This window comes from Elephas maximus, chromosome 8, assembly GCF_024166365.1.
Source record: "Elephas maximus indicus isolate mEleMax1 chromosome 8, mEleMax1 primary haplotype, whole genome shotgun sequence".
NCBI classification, from domain to species: domain Eukaryota; kingdom Metazoa; phylum Chordata; class Mammalia; order Proboscidea; family Elephantidae; genus Elephas; species Elephas maximus.
The window spans coordinates 50591715-50612144 of record NC_064826.1 but is presented as its reverse complement, the minus strand read 5'-3'; the positions used below and the strand labels follow the sequence as shown (position 1 = coordinate 50612144).

Sequence of the window (20430 nt, the reverse complement as noted above, 5' to 3'; positions counted from 1 at the left end):
GAAAAGCTAGATGATGGCATAGCCATGGTTCAAGTTCCAGCTTGGTTACTTATTTAGGAAAAAAAAAAAGTTATATAAGAAAAGAAAATGTATAGCAAAGCATTGCTGGATAATATTTATATTACAATGAGAGCATGTTCAAATGTAATATTAGAATTACTAGATTTAAGTAGAAATAGCAAAACAAGGGTATGCATGAAAACTGCTCAATCAAGTTCCACAAGAGTAGAGATTGTTGCCTGTTTTATTCACCAAGGATACCTCAGGGGCTAGACGATCGCCTGGCATATAGTGGATACAAACATTTGTTGAGTGACTGTTTCTGTAAGATTCTTGTGACTACTGCTGATGCCATTCTTTTTTTTAAGTAGCACCAAATTTTAATCTTTGCTTTGGTATTTCCATAAGTTGGATGTGTATTCTCTAACTTTATGAGGTATACCCTTAATTTCTCAAAGATACAGGATTGTATATTAGGATATTGTGTTACTTTATTGTTGCCTATCACCCAAAATCTTAAGTTTTAACTAGTAGAAATAGCAATACAAGTCATTGAGTTATTAACCAATTGTTCTTCTACTCTCTCAGCATGGCTGTGGGAACTTTGTCCGCGTGATTCAGGCTTTCAACCGCACTCATTTGTATGTTTGCGGAAGTGGTGCTTTCAGTCCGGTCTGTACGTATTTGAACAGAGGGAGGAGATCAGAGGTAAGTGATTTTTAGTTTTGGTATTAATGTCAAAGATCTTTTGAAACTCTATTTTAAATACTTAAAAATATAACCATTACCCATAAAAATATTTTCAAGTCCTTTAAGCACAATTGTGTTACATTTGGTTCCTGTCTGTTAAGTTACTGGAGGTATAGCTGTTTGTCTCCAATTTAAAAAAAAAAAAAAAAGAGAGAGAGAGAGAGATTTCTGAATGGAAAAGCTATAAAAAATATAGGAAAGAAAAATGTCACAATTTCATAATTACATCGAGCAGAAAGCATTGATATTTGCTTCAAAACACACAAATATTTTTGTATAAATATACTTTCTCAAATCTATTTTAATTAATTTCTTACTTATTTCTCAAATTCGATAAGACTTTATGAGCTACACAACTCTAAGATGCGTATGAAGGAGGATGCTAAGTTCCTCTGTGAGAAGAAATTTGGTGTAATTAATTAATCATCCTTCTGTTTTAGACCAACCTATACCAGGTCATGCTAGCTTTGTTCTTACATTGGTTAAAATGACATGGGGAGCTCTGAATCAAAGCATTTGCTAGAAGCTAGTCACATATAAAATGAGCCTTAGTGGTGCAGTCATAAGCGCTCAGCTGCTAACCAAAAGGTGGGGGGTTGAACCCACCAGCTGCTCTGAGAAAAATATGGCAGTCTGCTTCCATACAGATTAAAAAATACGGATTACAGACTTGGAAACCCTATGGGGCAGTTCCATTCTATTACAGTGGGCTTGGTTTTTTTAGTCAAATACATAGCTCTTGTGTAACCAAATATAAGGGTGGTTGAACTTCTCCTGTGATATTTAAGTTGTATTTTTCCCGGTCCATACCTGTTGACAAAGGAAACTGAATAGACCAAGAAAGTTTTCCCACACTCTTTCAGACAAACATGTTGTTTTACTTAATACAGTTATTTTTCAACTGAATTCTTTTGAATTATCTTAATTTGGTTTCATTATGCAACTAAATTCTAGAAAGTCCAATTGTTAAAGAATGTCCTAATTCAATTTTAAAGAGCAGAACTGTGGAAAGGATTAAATACAGCTACTGATACGCCCTATAAAGTTTACTTACCTTTTAACAAGAATTAATCTACTTTAGAACTGATGTAATTGAACAATGATTCTTTCTATATTCTTTTATGATTAAATTTCTTTTTTTTCAGACATATAATTTGCACATGTATAACTTTCAGTGAATTAAAAGTTATGTAAAAAAAAACTGAGTGATAACAATTTAACCCCAAATGGAGTCATTTCCAAATGTGGTTCAAGATGATATAAAATATTAAAACTCTTAAAGGAAAAGTTCAGCTATGCTGCTTGGAAGAAAACAGTTCACTGTATTGAGCTTGTCATTAGAACCACATGCCTGTGATCAATTGATTAAATAAACGGCTGCCTCAGACATTTGCAGTCTGTTGGACACGCCACTGAAGGCTGTGTAGTCACCATGCAGGTAAACAATAGCAGAGCAGTTTTCTAAGTGCAGGTTTCAAATAAAATCATTTTCCCACGTACAAATTGCCTGCACTGTACTTCAAGGTTTACTTGGAAAGTCTGCTCAAAAAATAATTTCCTTTGGCGCGCCAGCACGGAATACTTCTTTTAATCACTTCAGTAAATACGAGCTACTTTAGTCTCATTTCACAAGCTATGTTTCAAAAGGGAAGCATTTCCACTAATTTGTATAGTCTATTTAAATAATATGCGAACATCTTAAGAGCCAATTTTGAAATAAAAAGGGTTATGATTTTTTAAACTATGTATTTTATATATAGTCAAAAGGTTTCACCGTAAGATTACTTTTATATCTGTAGTGAATAAAACAATATGTAAAAATAGACCTGTACAGTTTTATCAACATCTAATGTTTAGCTGAGGAACCCTGGTGGCGCAGTGGTTAAGCAATCGGCTGCTAACCTAAAGTTCAGCGGTTCGAACCCAGCAGCCACTCTGAGGGAGAAATACGTGGCAGTCTGCTTCTTTACAGGTTTATAGCCTTGGAAACCATATGGGGCAGTTCTACTGTGCCCTGTAGGGTTGCTATGAGTCAGAATCGACTCGAGGGCAACGGGTTTGGTTTTTTGGTTTAATGTTTATGTATGTGTTTATTTTCCTTTAGTTTCGGGTAAAAGATCCCCTGGCATAAAATGACCACATTATGAGGCAAGAAATTGGATTTTGAGAGAATTATTATTCTTCATTGCTAACACTATATAACATTTTTGTCTATTTGAAGCCAATTCAAAAATGAACCAGCTTAACTTAGCTCACTCATTAGTTATTCAATTTTATCTGAGAAACAATCCAACACCCTTCATCTGCCTATCTTCATTGGAGTTCATTGGATCTTAGAGCATAGTTTATGGTCCTCTTTCACTTTTGAAGCATCACACGCTTGCATTAGACCCTATGACCTTTGTGTTATTTTGTGAGACTAATTCAAACCCTTCCTATAGCATTTCAATAGTAATCATCCAAAAGAGCGAAGAATCCCTTGGCACATCAATTCCTAACCATACTTCTCTTCTACCTACAATCTCTATTACCTGTCTTCTGTCCCTAGAAAAAAGTAAAGGAACAACAGCAAAAAAATCATGACATCAAACTAATAAACAATAGATGTGAAGTTTGCTGCAAATTCTTGGACGCATCTCATTTGCGTTTGATTTTATCAGATACCTCCATAACATTTGTTCCAATAGTTGAATTTCGTTTAAGTCCCTAACCCTTAAAAATACATTTTCTTTCCTTAAAATCATTATCAGTTTTTTCAATTCTCCATTTTCTCTCTTTTACTTTACTACAAAATGTCTCAGACTAGTAGACTATATTCTCTGCTTTTATGTTTTGTTCCCCATGTCTTTGTTAAACCTTTCTAGACTTTTACTCCCACGCATTAACGAAAACTGATTAATGACCAAGATTCTTTCAAGACTAAATTGACTTCCTCAATCAATGTCTCTTCTCCTAGGCCAATCTATAGCCTTAACCTCTGTTGGAAATACTCTGTATTTTTTTGATACCTTTATTGGTGTCTGTGATCATGGGACATCTTACTATGCCTTCTTTCCTAATTTTCCATAACCTACTTCTCTTTCTGGTCTTTTATCTTTATTTTATTGATCCAATCCATGAATATTTATTTTTTCAATACAGATAGAAGTAGAAATAAAATCATGTCAAAACTAGTAGGCCTTTCCCAAACTACCTAAAGCACAAGGTAAAGTCCAGTCTTCTCAAATCAAGTTTTGATCTTTTCGTTTCCATGCCAAAGTATTAAGGGGTACACATTTCTTTCAAGATAATTGTCAAAAGCCTTAGCTTGATAATTAAGTTCCTCTATGAGCTGAAATCAACTCAACAGCAACAGGTTTGGTTTGGATTTCTTTTTATCAACTGATCAGGAGCCCTGGTGGCATGGTGGTTAAGAACTCGGCCGCTGATCAAAAGGTTGGCAGTTCGAATCCACCAGCTGCTCCTTGGAAACCTTATGAGACAGTTCTACTTTGTCCAATAGGGTCCCTGTGAGTCAACATTGACTCGATGGTAATGGGTTTGTATCATCTGATCAAGGAGCCCTGGTGGCACAGTGGTTAAACACTCAGTTGCTAATGGAAAGGTCAGTGGTTTGAATTCACCAGCTGCTCCATGGGAGAAATATGTGGCAGTCTGCTTCTGTAAAGATTACAGCCTTGGAAGCCCTATTGGGCAGCTCTACTCTGTCCTGTAGGGTCATTATGAGTAAGACTTAATGTTTTTTTTTTTTTAATCATTTTATCCAGTCTACGAAAGTTATTATTTTTCTCTTCGAATTTTAGTAGGAACATGTAATAACTTTATATTAGAAAAATATAAATATTTATACCGACTAATTGCCCCCTTTCAGAGGACTACCCTGACCACCATCTACCAAATTGAACTCATGGCCCCCAATCCCTGATCTGCCCAATTCCCTTTCCTGCTTTAGTTTTTGTCTTTAGCACTGAGCATGATCTAATACACTCCACATACCAAACCCAACCTATTGCCATGGAGTCAATACCGACTCATGATGACCCCATGTATTCTGAAGTAGAACTGCTCCATAAGGTTTTCTTGGCTGTAATTTTTATGGAAGTGGTTCACCAAGGCTTTTTTTTCATGGAGTCACTAGATGGGTTTGAACTGCAAACCTCTAGATTAGCAGCCTATCAATAATCACGTGAGCTACCCAGAGACCTACAATACACTCCACATTATATTTATTTATTCTCTTTATTTTCAGTCTTCCCCATTGGATTATAAATTACTTGAAGACAAACACTTTTGTCTGTTTTGTTTGCTTTATCCTCAGTGTCTAGTGAGTGCCTGGCCCATGTTATTGTTGTTAGGTGCCGTCAAGTTGGTTCTGACTCATAGCAACCCTAAGTATGACAGAACGAAGTGGTGCCAGCACCATTCTCAAAATCACTTGAGCCCATTGTTTCAGCCACTCTGTCAGTCTATCTTGTTTAAGATCATCCTCTTTTTCACTGACCCTGAGCTTTACCAAGCTTGATGTCCTTCTCCAGTGACTGATCCTTCCATACAACATGTCTAAAGTATGTGAGATGTAGTCTCGCCATCCTTGCTTCTAAGTAGCATTCTGGTTTTACTTCTTCCAAGACAGATTTGTCTGTTCTTTTGGCAGTCCATGGTGTATTCAGTATTCTTCACCAACACCACAACTCAAGGATGTCGATTCTTCTTTAGTCTTCCTTATTCACGTCCAGTTTTTGCATGCATATGATTCAATTGATAATACCGTGGCCTGGGTCAGGCGCACCTTAGTCTTCAAGGTGACATCTTTGTTTTTCAACACTTTAAAGAGGTCTTTTGCAGCAGATTTGCCCAACGCAATGCATCATTATGCCTGGCCCATAATAAACTTTAAAAAAAAAAAAGAAAACCCAAACCTGCTGACGTTGAGCTGATTCTGACTCATAGGGACCCTATAGGAGAGAGTAGAACCGCCCCACAGGGCTTCCAAGGCTGTAAATTTTTACGGAAGTAGACTGCCTCATCCTTCTCCCACGGAGCAGCTGGTAAGTTCCAACTGCCAGCCTTTCGGTTAGCAGCCTAGTGCTTTAACTGCTGTGCTTTCACCATCATACACATAATAAAAAGATCTCAAGAAATTTTTGTTGAATAAATGAATGAAAGAGTAAATGACACAATTTTATCTAAATTATTACTTTGTAAAATGCTTTATGTAACAAAATGAAGTGGTAGCATAAAATCTCACTTAAAAAAAGTCTTAAGTGTTTTGGAAATATTATCATTTCTTCTGTGGACAGTTTTCTTCTTTTGCAATGTTCAGTACATTGTGTTCAGGTTTCTAGTGATTCTTAACTTTCAAGTGATTTTTCCTGCTGTTGATGTGAGAACTCTGTGTTGGGTAGCCCTGTGGGGATTGTAATGGAATAAGAACCAGTCCTCAGTTTTGCTTATAAGTGTACAGATGGATTCTTGTGATATGCCACATACATCTTAATACAGCAATTTGGAAGTCATAAACATCCAAGTAGAAGACATATTATTTTTGAAGATGATTTGTTTTACTAAATAACAATTGTTTAACTAAGTATTAAGTTACTTACTGTTACTACATTTTCAATTTTATCTCCAATAAAGGACCAAGTTTTTACGATTGACTCCAAGTGCGAATCTGGAAAAGGACGTTGCTCTTTCAACCCCAACGTGAACACAGTGTCTGTTATGATCAGTAAGTGCAAAATAAAAGAGGTGGTGGTGGGCAAAAAGAAAATTCACGACACAGTACAACATCTTGGATAGCTGCATGAATACTATATGAATAAAATAATAGAAAGGAGGTGTGAGCTGAGAAGTGGTTTCATGCATCCTCTCTAAGAACATTTCTGATTAAATAAAAAAGCATGTAATTTCTCATCTAATATGACAGTGCTGTCATTCCTAGAGCAAGTCAGCCATTGACAAAAAGTGTGTATGTATATATAATAAAGTTTTTTCAGTGCATTTCTTAATTTTTTCCTACCATAAACTATACCAAATTTTCCTCATGTTTTAGTAATCTTTTACAAATTATTAAATGGTATTTCTTCTGAATGAAAGGAGAACAAAGTGCATCTAGTAACCAAGTACATTCTCTGTGAATTGCCTAGAAGTTGCTACGCTAAAAAGGAGGTGGGGTTAAAACCACCTTTTCGTCTCATTTTCCATAAAATGTCATTTAAGTGGCAGGCCCAATTGCTTGCTGATACATACATGAACAAATCAGTATGTTTTTAAACCTCAAGCATCAGATACGTTTTAATGGTTCACATCAAAAACATTCTCTTCTGTTTAATTAAGACACTTAGAAAATGTCTGGGTTAACATGAATTGACTGTCACAGTGAATTTTGGATTTCAGGATGTTGAATGTATTGAAGATGCTTTTCCTCTTCACTTTCTCTATGCCAGTAGTAGAGTTTCATTCTTTGCCAATAGAAAAGGTGAAAAATTAATTATTTTGTTCAAAATCCTCTTGTAAAGCATTTAAAGTGAACCCATCTTCCTCACATCTGGAAAATAAATCAACAGGTATGCCGAGAAGACGAAGTAAAGTATCATAATGAAATGTGCACACACTTGGAGTTAGAAAACCAAAAAAAGAGAACACATTCAGCATTTCTCAAACTGAAAGAACTAAAGAAAAAAATCAGCCTCAAACTGCAATATTGAAGGTTTCTATGGGCAAACAATTGAGTGATGCAGGAAGCATCAAAAGAAGATGAAAGGAATACAGAGTCACTGTACCAAAAAGAACTGGTAAATACTTAACCATTTTAGGAGGTAGCATATGATCAAGAACCAATGGCACTGAAGGAAGAAGTCCAAGCTGCACTGAAGGCATTGACAAAAAAACAAGGCTCCAGAAACTGACGGAATACCAATTGAGATGTTTCAACAAATGGATGCATCGCTGGAGGTGCTCACTTGTTTATGCCCAGAGATATGGAAGACAGCTGCCTGGCCAATCAACTGGAAGAGATTCATATTCACATTCCAAAGCAAGATGACCCAACAGAATGTGGAAAGTGTCTAACAATGTCATTAATATGACACACAAGTAAAATTTTGCTGAAGATCATTCAAAAGCAGTTGCAGCAGTACATCAACAGGGAACTGCCAGAAATTCAAGCCAGATTCAGAAGAGGATGCGGAATGAAAGATAGCATTGCTGATGTCGGATGGATCTTGGCTGAAAGCAGAAAATACCAGAAAGATGTTTACTTGTGTTTTATTGACTAGGAAAAGGCATTCAACTGTGTGGATCATAACAAGTAATGGATAACATTGGCAACAATGGAAATTCCCAAACACTAAATTGTGCTCATGGAACTAGCCTGTACACAGACCAAGAAGCAGTTATTTGAATAAAATAAGGGGATACTGTGTGGTTTAAAATCAGGAAAGATGTGTTTCGGGATTGTGTGCTTTCACCATACTTATTCAATTTGTATGCTGAGCAAATAATCCGAGTAGCTGGACTCATTAACAACCTCTGATATGCAGATGACACAACCTTGCTTGCTGAAAGCTAAAAGAACTTGAAGCACTTACTGATGAAGATCAAAGACTACAACCATCAGTGTGGATTACACCGAGGGGCAGATTATCCAGGAAATAAGGTAAACACGGTGTTTACCTTGTTTAGCAGATTATCTGTAGTGAACAATTCCAAATTTTTCCACATCACAGATTCTGCTTCTAGGTATGGTTGGCAGTTGTCTCTCCCAACGCCACAGCACCTTCCTACAGAATCAAAGCCTGTTTTCAAATTTACAATCCCTGACAAGGTTGGATGACCCAGTAAGCAGGGTAAGCATGGGTTTACTTGTGCTTACTTACTAATCTGTAGTGAACAATTTCACGTGGGTTTTACTACATCTTTGATGTGAAATTGTTCACTACAGATTAGTAAGTAAGCACAAATACACCCATGGTTTTCTTCCCTATTGGATAATCTACCCCGATTACACTTTAACTTAAAGAAAACAAAAATACTCACAAATGGACCAATAAACAACATTATGATAAATGGAGAAAAGATTGAAATTGTCAAGAATTTCATTTTACTTGGATCTACAATCAATGCTCATGGAAGCAGCAGTCAGGAAATCAAACAATTTATTGTACTGGGGAAATCTGCTGCAAAAGACCTATTTCAAGCGTTAAAAAGCAAAGCTGTCTCCTTGAGGACTATAGCGCATTTGACCCAAGCCATGATATTTTCAGTCACCTCATATGTGTACAAAAGCTCCACAATGCATGAGGAAGACCGAAGAAGAATTGATGCCTTTGAATTAGGGTGTTGGCAAAGGATCTTGAATATACCATGGACTGCCAGAAGAATGAACAAATATGTGTTGAAAGATGTACAGCCAGAGCGCACCTTAGAAGTGAGGATAGTGAGACTTCAACTCCTTTACTTTGGACATTTTATCAGGAGTGACCAGTTCCTGGAGAAGTATATCATGCTTGGTAAAGTAGAGGGTCAGTGAAAAAGAGGAAGACCTTCCATGTGATGGATTGACACAGTGGCTACAAAAATGGACTCAAACATAGCAATGATTGTAAGGATGACACAGGATCAGGCTGTGTTTTGTTCTGTTGTGCGTGGGGTCGCTGTAAGTCGGAGCCAAATGGCTGGCACCTAGCAACAACAACAACAGCGCTGTGAAGTTTGAAGATATTCAGTGAATATGGTAAATATATGGTCATTGAAACTGGGCAGGACAGAGCAAAAATGTGTATCATTTGGACAAAAGGTTAGAAAGCTTTGATACTACAGCATATCCAGCTATGTCTGATACTGTCTGTTCAGATAATTTTCCAAATATTATTTAACAGAAACAGTATGTTGGAAAGTCTTTTCTTTATTTGGAAGGACTTTTTATTCACTTTGCCCAGTGATAAAGAGCTTGGCTGCTAACCAAAAGGCTGGTAGTTCGAATCCACCAGCAGCTCCTTGGAAACCCTGTGTGGTAGTTCTACTCTGTCCCTTAAGGTTGCTGTGAATTGGAATTGACTTGACAGAGCATTGGGTTTAATGGGTTATAGAAACTGTATGATATGTATCAAAATAGCTAAGTTTATACAAAAAGAGTTTTCACTTTGTTCAAGTTAAATATTAAAAAATAAACTTTAAAGATTAATTAATTGGCACGGTAATATTGGAGCTTTATCTAATTGAATATTGTTAAAAATAAAAAAAGACTAGAGAAAGGCATTTTAAATTTTCTTTTTAAATTGTGAATGCCCTTTAATAGTTTTGCCCTTAGAGAACTGAATTTGTGTACAAATCGAGAGTTAGGTGTTGGCCCTCCTGATTTTTGGAGGACCTGAGACTTCAATTCCTATGCTCATGTTCCTGTACTGTCTTTTACGGTTTTGATTAACGTTATAATCTGTACTATCATAGGAAGTGATTAAATAACTTGCTTACTTTAAAAACTGAAAGTAAAGAGGGTAGGAACCTCTATAAATTTGTTTTTATCATTTTATTTGTCCTATTGATTGTTCCTCTAAAATTATCTCCAATGATGTCATTGTAGTTCAGCACGGTAGACTGTGTAGTCATCTTACTTTTACCAAGTATGGCCTTATCATTTCTGTTCCTTCTTTGTAATGGACTAAGTAACACAGATTGGATAGAATACTATCCGTGCAAGTTCCAAGAAATACTGAGACCTAGAGGAATTCTAAATTTCGCAATATAGCTGTGGCATCTAACTCGTTGTGCAAGTGTACTGTTCTTTTACTATTTTTAGTCATTGTTACAGTACAAAAAAAAAGATTGGATGATGATGTCTCTTAAAGAATTTATCAAAAACCACGTAAGGTTCTTCTGGTCAGTGGAAGTAAAATTGGAAAGCAAAATATTTTTGAATTAAAGTTAAAAGGCATCCATTTATCTTTGCATAAAGCTCTGCAAAGAAATTCTGAAGGAAAAAAAAAAAAAAAAGCCCTCCTCTCAAGCATAATTCTTTCTCAAATTAAATTAATTAAATATTTAATTCAAAATAAAGCAGGAATGTCAAAACTTGTCATTCAATTTATTGAGAATTTATGACTGGAAATGAAGCTAATTAGACATGTAGGCTTTTGTAATGTTTAAGACATAACTAATAAAGTGGTATGCAATAGGATTAGAATTGGCCCTTTCTGCAATACACTAACCCCTGAGTGTTTTTTTCTTCTTGGAAACAGATATGAAAATTCTTATAGCTATGCTAAGCAATCTATTAAACATCAGGCACTTATAACCCACTGTTTTATGGGTGATAGACTATAACAAAAATGTGAAATAATTAGTTACAAAGTGATATCAATATAACAGCTAGATTACACGTGTGTTTATGCTTCATGAATGTTCACAAATTTCAAGGAAGTTAAACTGCTCAAAAATGCTTTCTTGTATAGTTTTGTTATCTCCTTATAATCTTTTCCTAAGTATGCCTAGTAGAAAAGAGAGCTGGGTGACACAATGGTGGTCATACCTGTTTGTTAACTAATGGGGGTTCAGTTCATGTCCTAGTGGGCACATAATTAGAAACATTCCATTCTCCATCCTATCCTGGGCCAACTGGTACTGCTTATTACTAAACAGTGAGCCTGGAGTACTTCAAAATGTCCCAGTCCCGGCAAGATGACCACAGTCTGAAAGTAGCCAGGGGTGTAATCCTAGAACATCAGTCAAAGAACACAGCTGCATAGCTCTTCAGTAGGCCAGACCTGATAAAATTGATTCTTTTAAAATAGATAGTTAGCTACTGTTTTATACGCAAAAGTTACATTGCTTCTTAGCAATTGAATGCTTACTGCTCCTACTAGGATAAAAATTAACGTGGATCTTAACAAATAAGCTAAATGTTAAGTATACAGAGATTCGAATATTTGATTCTGTCACTAATAATGACACTTTGACTTAGTTTTTAAATATATTTTCTTTCTTGTCTCTATCTTCTATTTTTAATGGTTTAATTCCAGTCGAAAAAGTAGCACTTCGTTTATCTTAATAGGAACCTTCGAACACAAAAGATCAAAACATATACCTTTAGTGATTAAACCCTTTAATTTGTAATATCATTTTGACAATTTTAATGTGCCCTCCATGTCGTGAATAATAATAATAAACTATTATGTTTAGACTATTCAGTAAAATCATCTATCTTTTAATATGTGATGAGACCTCCCGAAATCCTAATTCAATCCGCATATTTTACAGAAAAGAACACTGAAACTCAGAGCTGCTAAAGCACTTAACCCAAATTCTCAGTATGTTGGTTAAATCAAGTTTTCTGATTATTATTGTGTTCTTTAAATGCGTTTAAAATTATGATAACTAAATTATTTTGTTATCTTTTAGACATATATCATTTCTGCCATTTCTGATACTACATAAGCATCATATTTAGTACTACTAAGTGCTGACAGAGGAATTTTCCTGTATATATAGAATAACATTGTTTTGGGATTTGATTTTTTTTAATGTAGTGATGATAGTACAGGCAATAATGAGAATAGGTTAAAATTTATGTGATTTTTTTTTTGGTGGACTGTGGAAACCAGTTAATAATTATAAAGACTCAAGAATATGTGTGCTAATCTACTATAAATAAACTCTCCTCAATTTCTGCAGTAGTTTTAAAGACACATTGAAGATTGTGTTGACATTTTTTACTTTTTCATAGATGAGGAGCTATTCTCTGGAATGTATATAGATTTCATGGGGACAGATGCTGCTATTTTTCGAAGTTTGACTAAGAGGAATGCGGTCAGAACTGATCAACACAACTCCAAATGGCTAAGTGGTAAGACAGCATTGTCTGCATTTTTTTAGTATCATGTTGAAATTAGGTAAAACTGTTTAAAAAATAAAAATACCAGATCGTGACATGATTAATAATAATTCTGTACATCATGATTTAAACTATTTAAGATAAATAAATAATTTAAATAGCCATTGGTTCATATTTCAACTCTTTATTTTGTTATCATACAATTCTCATAGGATACATGAGTAAATAAAATGCCAGTGATAGTCATCACACTAACCACTACCCAAGCATCACTTTGAAAGAGAAGAAATCCAACAGCTGCTTAATTGTAACACATTACAATTAAATATGCATTTTGCAACACTTAGTCTGCTTAAATATTTTAATAATGCCAAATATAAAAAGTATCTTAAATTTTTGACATTTAGCTATAATGAATAGGTGATATTCAGAAACTCCTCTATTTTTTTGTGTCTGGATTTGATAAATTATAAAACTAGTGTATATTACTTTACTATAACTTTACTAATATTTAATGGCAATCACAGGTATGATAACTTTATAATTATCAGTGTTCAACTGTTTCCAATTCTTAGGGTCACATGGAATTCACAGCATGAAAGGCGCTCATTTGAATTTACTGTATGATTCCAATCAGTGCTGTAGTTTAAGAGGAGGAAGAAACCACTAAGATTCTTGACATTTCATTGACATTTCACCTTGGGGAAAATTTCTGACGCTGAATCTGGCAATTCACTTAACATTGCCCAGCTAAGCATGAATCACCACATTTAAGCATCTTATTTCACTGATAGGCCAGCACAAGAAAGCATTGATTGTCCATTTATTTCTTGAAATTATTCCTCTCGTACATCTGGAAATAGTGTTCTAAAAGTTGTTTTGTTCTTGAAATAAGGAAGCCTTCTATTTCTTCAAATGACTGAATTTTTTTGCCTAAAAACTTTCACCTTCATTTCATATGCTGTATTTTAAGAAAATGTGTTTTTCAGACCTTGGACTCCCAACTCTTCATTCTGCTTCAGTGAATTTGAGTTTATATGCACTAGATTGAAAACCACACTTTGAATAACAAACTTCCCCCCCCCCCCCCCGCCAATAAAAAGACCACCAGCTTCCATGGGAAATCACTGGTAGAAAAGCTTTGCCATTTTTTTAAACTTATCAATGCACAAAGAATTTTTACAATTACTACACTTTCGGAATATATGGAAAACAGAGAAAAATGGTTTAAGCTATTATATTATAGCTATACTTTGTGGTGCTTGGCATTCCAAATGTGGTAGGTTCAGTGTGTACAATTACTGCCCTTAGATATTTGCCTATGAACATTGCATTGTTCTCTATCTACATCATAGATGGAAAAGACATGTGCCTGTGGCCTGTGGTCTACTTGGATGAACTGTAGATGGACTTTCATCATGAGTATATATAGGCTTCATATTTTTTTACAGAACCTATGTTTGTGGCTGCACACGTCATCCCAGACGGCACTGATCCAAATGATGCTAAGGTGTACTTCTTCTTCAAAGAGAAACTGACTGACAATAGCAGGAGCACCAAACAGATTCATTCTATGATTGCTAGGATATGTCCTGTAAGTATTATGTTGTTCTAATTTGAAGAAAGACTAAGCAATTCAAGCTATATACATATGTTTTATTTTTCCTATAGTTTCTCTTCCTGCTTTTACTGTCTACTGTTATAAATTAATAAAATATTGAGAGAAGACATTTTCTATACATGTTTATTTGCATCAAACATAGGAGATAAGTGTACTCTAAGTTAAAAAAAATAATTCAAGGACATATTTCTGTTGTGGTGTTAAGCAAATACATAGTTTTGAACAATTTTTGCTTTTTCATTGCATTGGTATTAAAATGAAGAGCTAAAATATATATTACTGAAAGGAACAAAATGTTTTTGTTAATAAAATACAGATAAACTTTAATAAAATACAGTTATTGAAGAACTGTTAACAATAATGAAAACTAAGAAATGCCTTATTAAAATACAGTTTTAATTATTAGCTAACAAAAATGTTCTGTGCACAAACAGTAATTATAAATAGAAGCTCAAAAGAAGTCACCATGTTTTACTATACTGGAGTTTTACTGGAGTCTTGTCCTTTATTTATGATTACCATAATTTCTGCAAAAGCATTTCTTAAAGCATTTTTTGTTTATAATAGTTTGTCATTATATATTGCCTTATTCCACTAATTGTGGAGGTCAGTTTCTTCTCAACCATTTGGGACAGGGCTGCAAAGCCAGGAGAAAGGAGGAAAAACTTCTAGGCAGCTTTAAAAAATCATAAATATTTTACCCAGAGAATATTTGTGAATGATCACAATGGAATTTCCTTAGCCCTGCCAGAGAAATAAGTATATTAAAGCATCCAGATAGAAATAAAACCAAAACAAAACCCAGTGCTGTCGAGTCGATTCTGACTCATAGCAACCCTATAGGACAGAGTAGAACTGCCCCATAGAGCTTCCAAAGAGTGCCTGGCAGATTTGAACTGCCGACCCTTTGATTAGCAGCCATAGCACTTAACCACTATGCCACCAGGGTTTCCCCAGATAGAAATATTGAGGATTAATTGATAACACAGTGAAATAAAAGAAAGAGAACTGTTGGGGACCATTTGGTGTAAGGACAAACCCACTCTCCTGACCACAGTAGAATTTCCTGTATCCAATAATTTATGCTCATGTTGTAGATAATCAGCAAAAGGCAAATTAAATTGTATATTGTCCATAATATTTCTATCACGTATGATTAAAATTAGAAAACTTTAGGACATATATTTATGAAATTAATTTGAGACATTTCCAGCTGATACTATAAAAGAATATAACTACAGCTGTTTTGTAAAATGATACTATGTATCTTAAATATTCTTTAAACATTGTTGTATAGATGTGGGGATTAAAATTCTCATGCTTCAGCATTATAGCAAACGTCCAAGTAATAAGAGGCACAGTGGAATACACAAATATTTATTTAATCAATTTGACTGTGTTTACAAAATGGTTTCAGAATGACACTGGTGGACTCCGTAGCCTTGTCAACAAATGGACCACGTTCTTGAAAGCGAGGCTGGTGTGCTCAGTCATGGATGAAGATGGCCCAGAAACACATTTTGATGAATTAGGTATATAGATGTGAGATTGAAAAATGGTTTTGAAAAAGAGCTTGTAAATTTTATATATTTCAACAAACTATCAGAAGATGCATTTTCACTAGATATTTTTTAACATAAATAATGTGCCAATTTGAATTAAGGATCTGGATACTGTTCATAAATTTTCATTAAGTATTTTTACCTGTTTTGCTGCTGAGCGCACTGCTGAAACATGTAGTTGGTTGAATTCGTCATGATATATGGACGAATATGTGTGTGTGTGATGCTTGTAAAGTTTATAGATAGCTAATGATATGTTTGGGACTTTGTAGATGAATTTGTATGTCCCCTATATTACCCAAAAAACCCATTGCGGTTGAGTCGATTCTGACTCGTAGTGAGGAAGACCTAATATTCTTATTTGAAATCAGTTTGTATGAAAATACACTTATATATTTTCCTGTTGCACCTAATGGACAGAATAGAGGTTAGATGGAAAAGTATCAAACTAAAAATTATGCAACCTGTGCTCTTATCTTAGTTCTGCTTTGGTGACCTTGGGACTAAGTATTCTCCACATGAAATGAGGAGGCTTGCCTTTTCCAGGCCAACGAAGGCCTAACAGTGTGATTCCTTCCCAAAAAGGAACAGTTCTCTTTTTAATAAGAATAATTTGGTATACATCATAGTGTCACATTTAATAATTAACACTTAGAAATGATTTTTCCTTTGCCTTAATGCATTAAAATGTAAAATACTGATTATTCTCAGGCCTTAAGGTAGCTGATGAGATAAGCAATAAAAAACATATTACAATGTGGAAAAATTAATGGTTTTAAAAGTTGTAAAACTGAAGTAGGTATTTGGTCTCCTCAGACGTAATTACGTTGATTATGGAAACAGAAGTTTCTGTATCAGCTTTTCAAGGAAATAGTTCTGAACCTCATTTTGTGACTTAGCCTAATCACCCATTATTTTCCCAAAGTCATTTACAAGTATGTTTATGTTACAGTGACTTAGAATGGTTCAGCCTTTCTTGGTGTTTAGGGAAAGTTTGGTATTGTGAACCTTTGCTGACATGTTGGAAGGCTTGTTGCTAGGTGCCATCTAGTCAGTCAACTCATAGCGACCCTACCTACAACAGAACGAAACATTGCCCAGTCCTGTGTCATCCTCACAATCGTTGTTATGTTTGAGCCCATTGTTGCAGCCAATGTGTCAATCCATCTCGTTGAGGGTCTTCTTCTTTTTCACTGACCCCTCTATCTTACCAAGCATGATGTCCTTCTCCAGGGACTGGTCTCTCTTGATAATACATCCAGAGTACATGAGATGAAGCCTCACCAACCTTGCTTCTAAGAAGCGTTCTGGCTGTACTTCTTCCAAAACAGATTTATTTGTTCTTCTGGCAGTCTATGGTATATTCAATATTCTTCACGAAAACCAGAATTCAAAGGCGTCAGTTCTTCAGTTTTATTTATTCGTTGGCCAGCTTTCACATGCAAAGGTGATTGAAAATGCTGTGGCTTGGTCCAGGGGCACCTTAGTCCTCAAAGTGACTTCTTTGCTTTTAAACACTTTAACGAAGTCTTTTGCAGCAGATTTGCCCAATGCAATATTGAAAGGCTAGTGGTTATTAATTTATTACTTAAGAGGTCCCAAGTTTATTATTAATTAAAAATAAATACAGCTTTCTTTTTTTCATCTGGAAACTGCTAAATTGTCACTACATCCAGACCCTTTCTTATAATCCTGAAAATTGATTATTAATTTAGGTTTTATAGCAAAAATCTACTTTTAGGTTCTAATATTTGTTATTACACCTTACTATCCATACTTTTGTCATTGCCTTAATATTCATTAAACTTATTGTTGTTAGAGGAACTATTGATTAAGTAAAAGTCTCACTCACAATTTTGACCGTAAGCTACCATCGTCCTAAAAAGTCTTCATACACCTACTCCTCACTTACCATCTTGTTATCCAACAATATGCATTTACAACAGTAGTAAAAAATCTACTATCCAACTATTTTGTACATTAACAATGTATGTCTGGCAGTAAAGAACGTCAAGGTGCAAGGCAAGAATAACACTGGCTGTGATGGTTAAGGTTATATGTCAACCTGGCTGGGCCATGATTCGCAGTGGTTTGGTAGTTATATAATGATGTAATTTGGCAGTTATGTAATGATGTAGTCATCTACCATTTTGCGATCTGATGTGATCATCCTCCGTTTTAACATAATGCCAATTTTTAAATAACAACCTGATCTTTGGAACCTAACCATGTCGATACGTGAGGAGTGGATGTATAAAGAAAAAGTTGCTGTGAAAAAGTTTACTTCCATGTCCCAAATTTTAACCCTAGGTAAATAAAAAATCAGATTTTTAAATTAAAAATTAATATATTATCAGTAATTGATATTTAGAAAATATAGGAACACTCATGTTAATATCTTTATCGTATTATGGTATATAGTTTCGAGGTTCCATGGTGGTAGTACATATTACACACTATCGTACCTTTTCATTAGTGTAGTTCCCGTGTGGTTACTAAGGCTTCATAAATATCTCTTTAGTGTCTGTGTAATATTTCATTTCATTTGCTTTACCATGTGCCTTGAGAAATTATAATGATGCTGCAGGAATATCTTTTCAAGTAACACTTTCCATAGCTGAAGTCATTTCTTTAGGGTAGATTATGATTTGGAAGCCTTAACATAATGATATTTTCCCTTTTATAGAGGATGTGTTTCTGCTGGAAACTGATAATCCAAGGACTACATTAGTATATGGCATTTTTACAACATCAAGGTAATTATAAACAATTACATTTTTTGAGTTAATACACTTTTTTGAACATTAGTAATTATTTCAAATGCATTCTTCTATTCAACTTTCAATTTTATGTAACATTTGGGATATATTTGCCTTTATTTACTTTTGCCTGATTTTTTGAGCTGAACTAACCTTTCAAAAGAGTTTTGTACAAGAGTATTTGTAGTGATTATATGCTGTTTTTCTTAAAGAAAGGAAACTATGAATTACAATGCAGGAATAAAATGTACAGAATATTTTATTTTAAGGAAATAATTTGAAAACTCATTCTAATAAAAATATTGATATTTCTATTAAAAATATTTGTTTCTTCTGGGGCAATCTAAAATGATGGCTAATTAGAAACTAACAAAACAGAAGCAATTTACATGTTCTGTATGAAACTTTCGTCTATTTGATGTGTTCTGGTTTCTGATGCCCAGTCCCAATTATATGTTTCAGAACAATTCACCATATTCTCATCCTTTCCTATGCATACTCTTGTCTAAAAATTTTGCATCAAAAATGTTGACTATGAATTCAGCAAAATATTCCAGCTGTGATTTGGCCAATATAGAATATAATAGGTCCTTTTCATTAGACAATTAACTATAAAATGGAAATCTAAACATTTAGATCTTGATTTGGAATTCAAATTTGGATATTTAGTACAGTCATCAGTTGTTTTGTTGTTGTGGCTAAGATAAACAGTGAGAGACTATTTCTTGGAAACACTGAAAGGAACTTTTCTATAATTTATTATTATCTACTGCCTCCTTGGATAAATTAAAAATTTTAGTGCCTTATGTATCAGTGCCTTATTTCAAAATGATGGTAGTTTTTCCAACTTTATCCATATGTATCATAATATTCAGCTTTTCCAAAATGAATCATAGCAACTTTTTATCACAAACTTTGGCATCTATATTTTAAAATTGTATTTCAGTATAGAAAATGAAGAGAATAGATCTCATTCTGTTTTCTGCTTTCAGCTCAGTTTTTAAAGGATCAGCAGTGTGTGTGTATCATTTATCTGATATACAAACTGTGTTTAATGGACCTTTTGCCCACAAAGAAGGGCCCAATCATCAGCTGATTTCCTATCAGGGCAGAATTCCATATCCTCGCCCTGGGACTGTAAGTATCCAGGAAAATTTATTTGTTATCTTACTTTTGGAAGAAGTATAATTTAACAAGAAATGAATATCATGTTGATATTTGTTAAGTAAGCTTACTATATAGTTATTATAGTTTTTTAGCTCATGGGTTCCCAGATTTTGAATTTTAACAATATGTCATATATGTTACAGTATGCTCTATTTTTTTTCTAAGTGGTAGTGCTAACACAATCTCTAGAGGGGGCAGCGATATTTTCTTAATTTTATTCAGATAGAAATCATAGCCTGGAACTTGTTAATTTTCAGATGGCAGTGTAAGAATTTGAATGCTTGTTGCTAAAAACAAAAAACCAAGCCCATTGTCGTTCAGTCAAATCCAACTCATGGCAACCCCATGTGTTACAGGGTAGAATTGCTCCATAGGGTTTTCTTGGCTGTAATCTTTATGAAAGCAGATTGTCATGCCTTTATTCTACGGAGCCTGGGGGTAGGTTTGAACCACCAAATTTTACATTAGCAGCCGAGTGTAAACTGTTGCTACATGTCCCATATTAAGGTATTTCATTTACCTTAATGAAGTACAACCGTGTGAGAATAACTTATACTTTATGTAGAAACATTTAAATGGATATTTGTAGCTAAAAATTAAGCATTATATGTATATATCAAAGAAAGAAAATGTTTGGTATGTGTGAGCAAATAATTGCAACAAAAATGTTATAATTTAAATAAAATGTTTATAAATTATGAAATAATATGCAAATTAGAACTATTTAACCATTTATGTGCA

At 34.4% G+C, this 20430-nt stretch overlaps 1 protein-coding gene across 1 annotated transcript in view; it reads left to right on the top strand.

Annotated features, from left to right (window-relative positions):
• Nucleotides 1-20430, top strand: part of SEMA3C (semaphorin 3C) — a 182572-nt gene that overhangs the window by 108428 nt on the left and 53714 nt on the right. The window contains exons 5-11 of the mRNA XM_049893285.1: nucleotides 589-708; nucleotides 6388-6478; nucleotides 12473-12592; nucleotides 14032-14174; nucleotides 15619-15733; nucleotides 18450-18519; nucleotides 19515-19659. Of these exons, the coding sequence (XP_049749242.1) occupies nucleotides 589-708; nucleotides 6388-6478; nucleotides 12473-12592; nucleotides 14032-14174; nucleotides 15619-15733; nucleotides 18450-18519; nucleotides 19515-19659 (804 nt within the window). The remainder of the gene's footprint in view (nucleotides 1-588; nucleotides 709-6387; nucleotides 6479-12472; nucleotides 12593-14031; nucleotides 14175-15618; nucleotides 15734-18449; nucleotides 18520-19514; nucleotides 19660-20430) is intronic.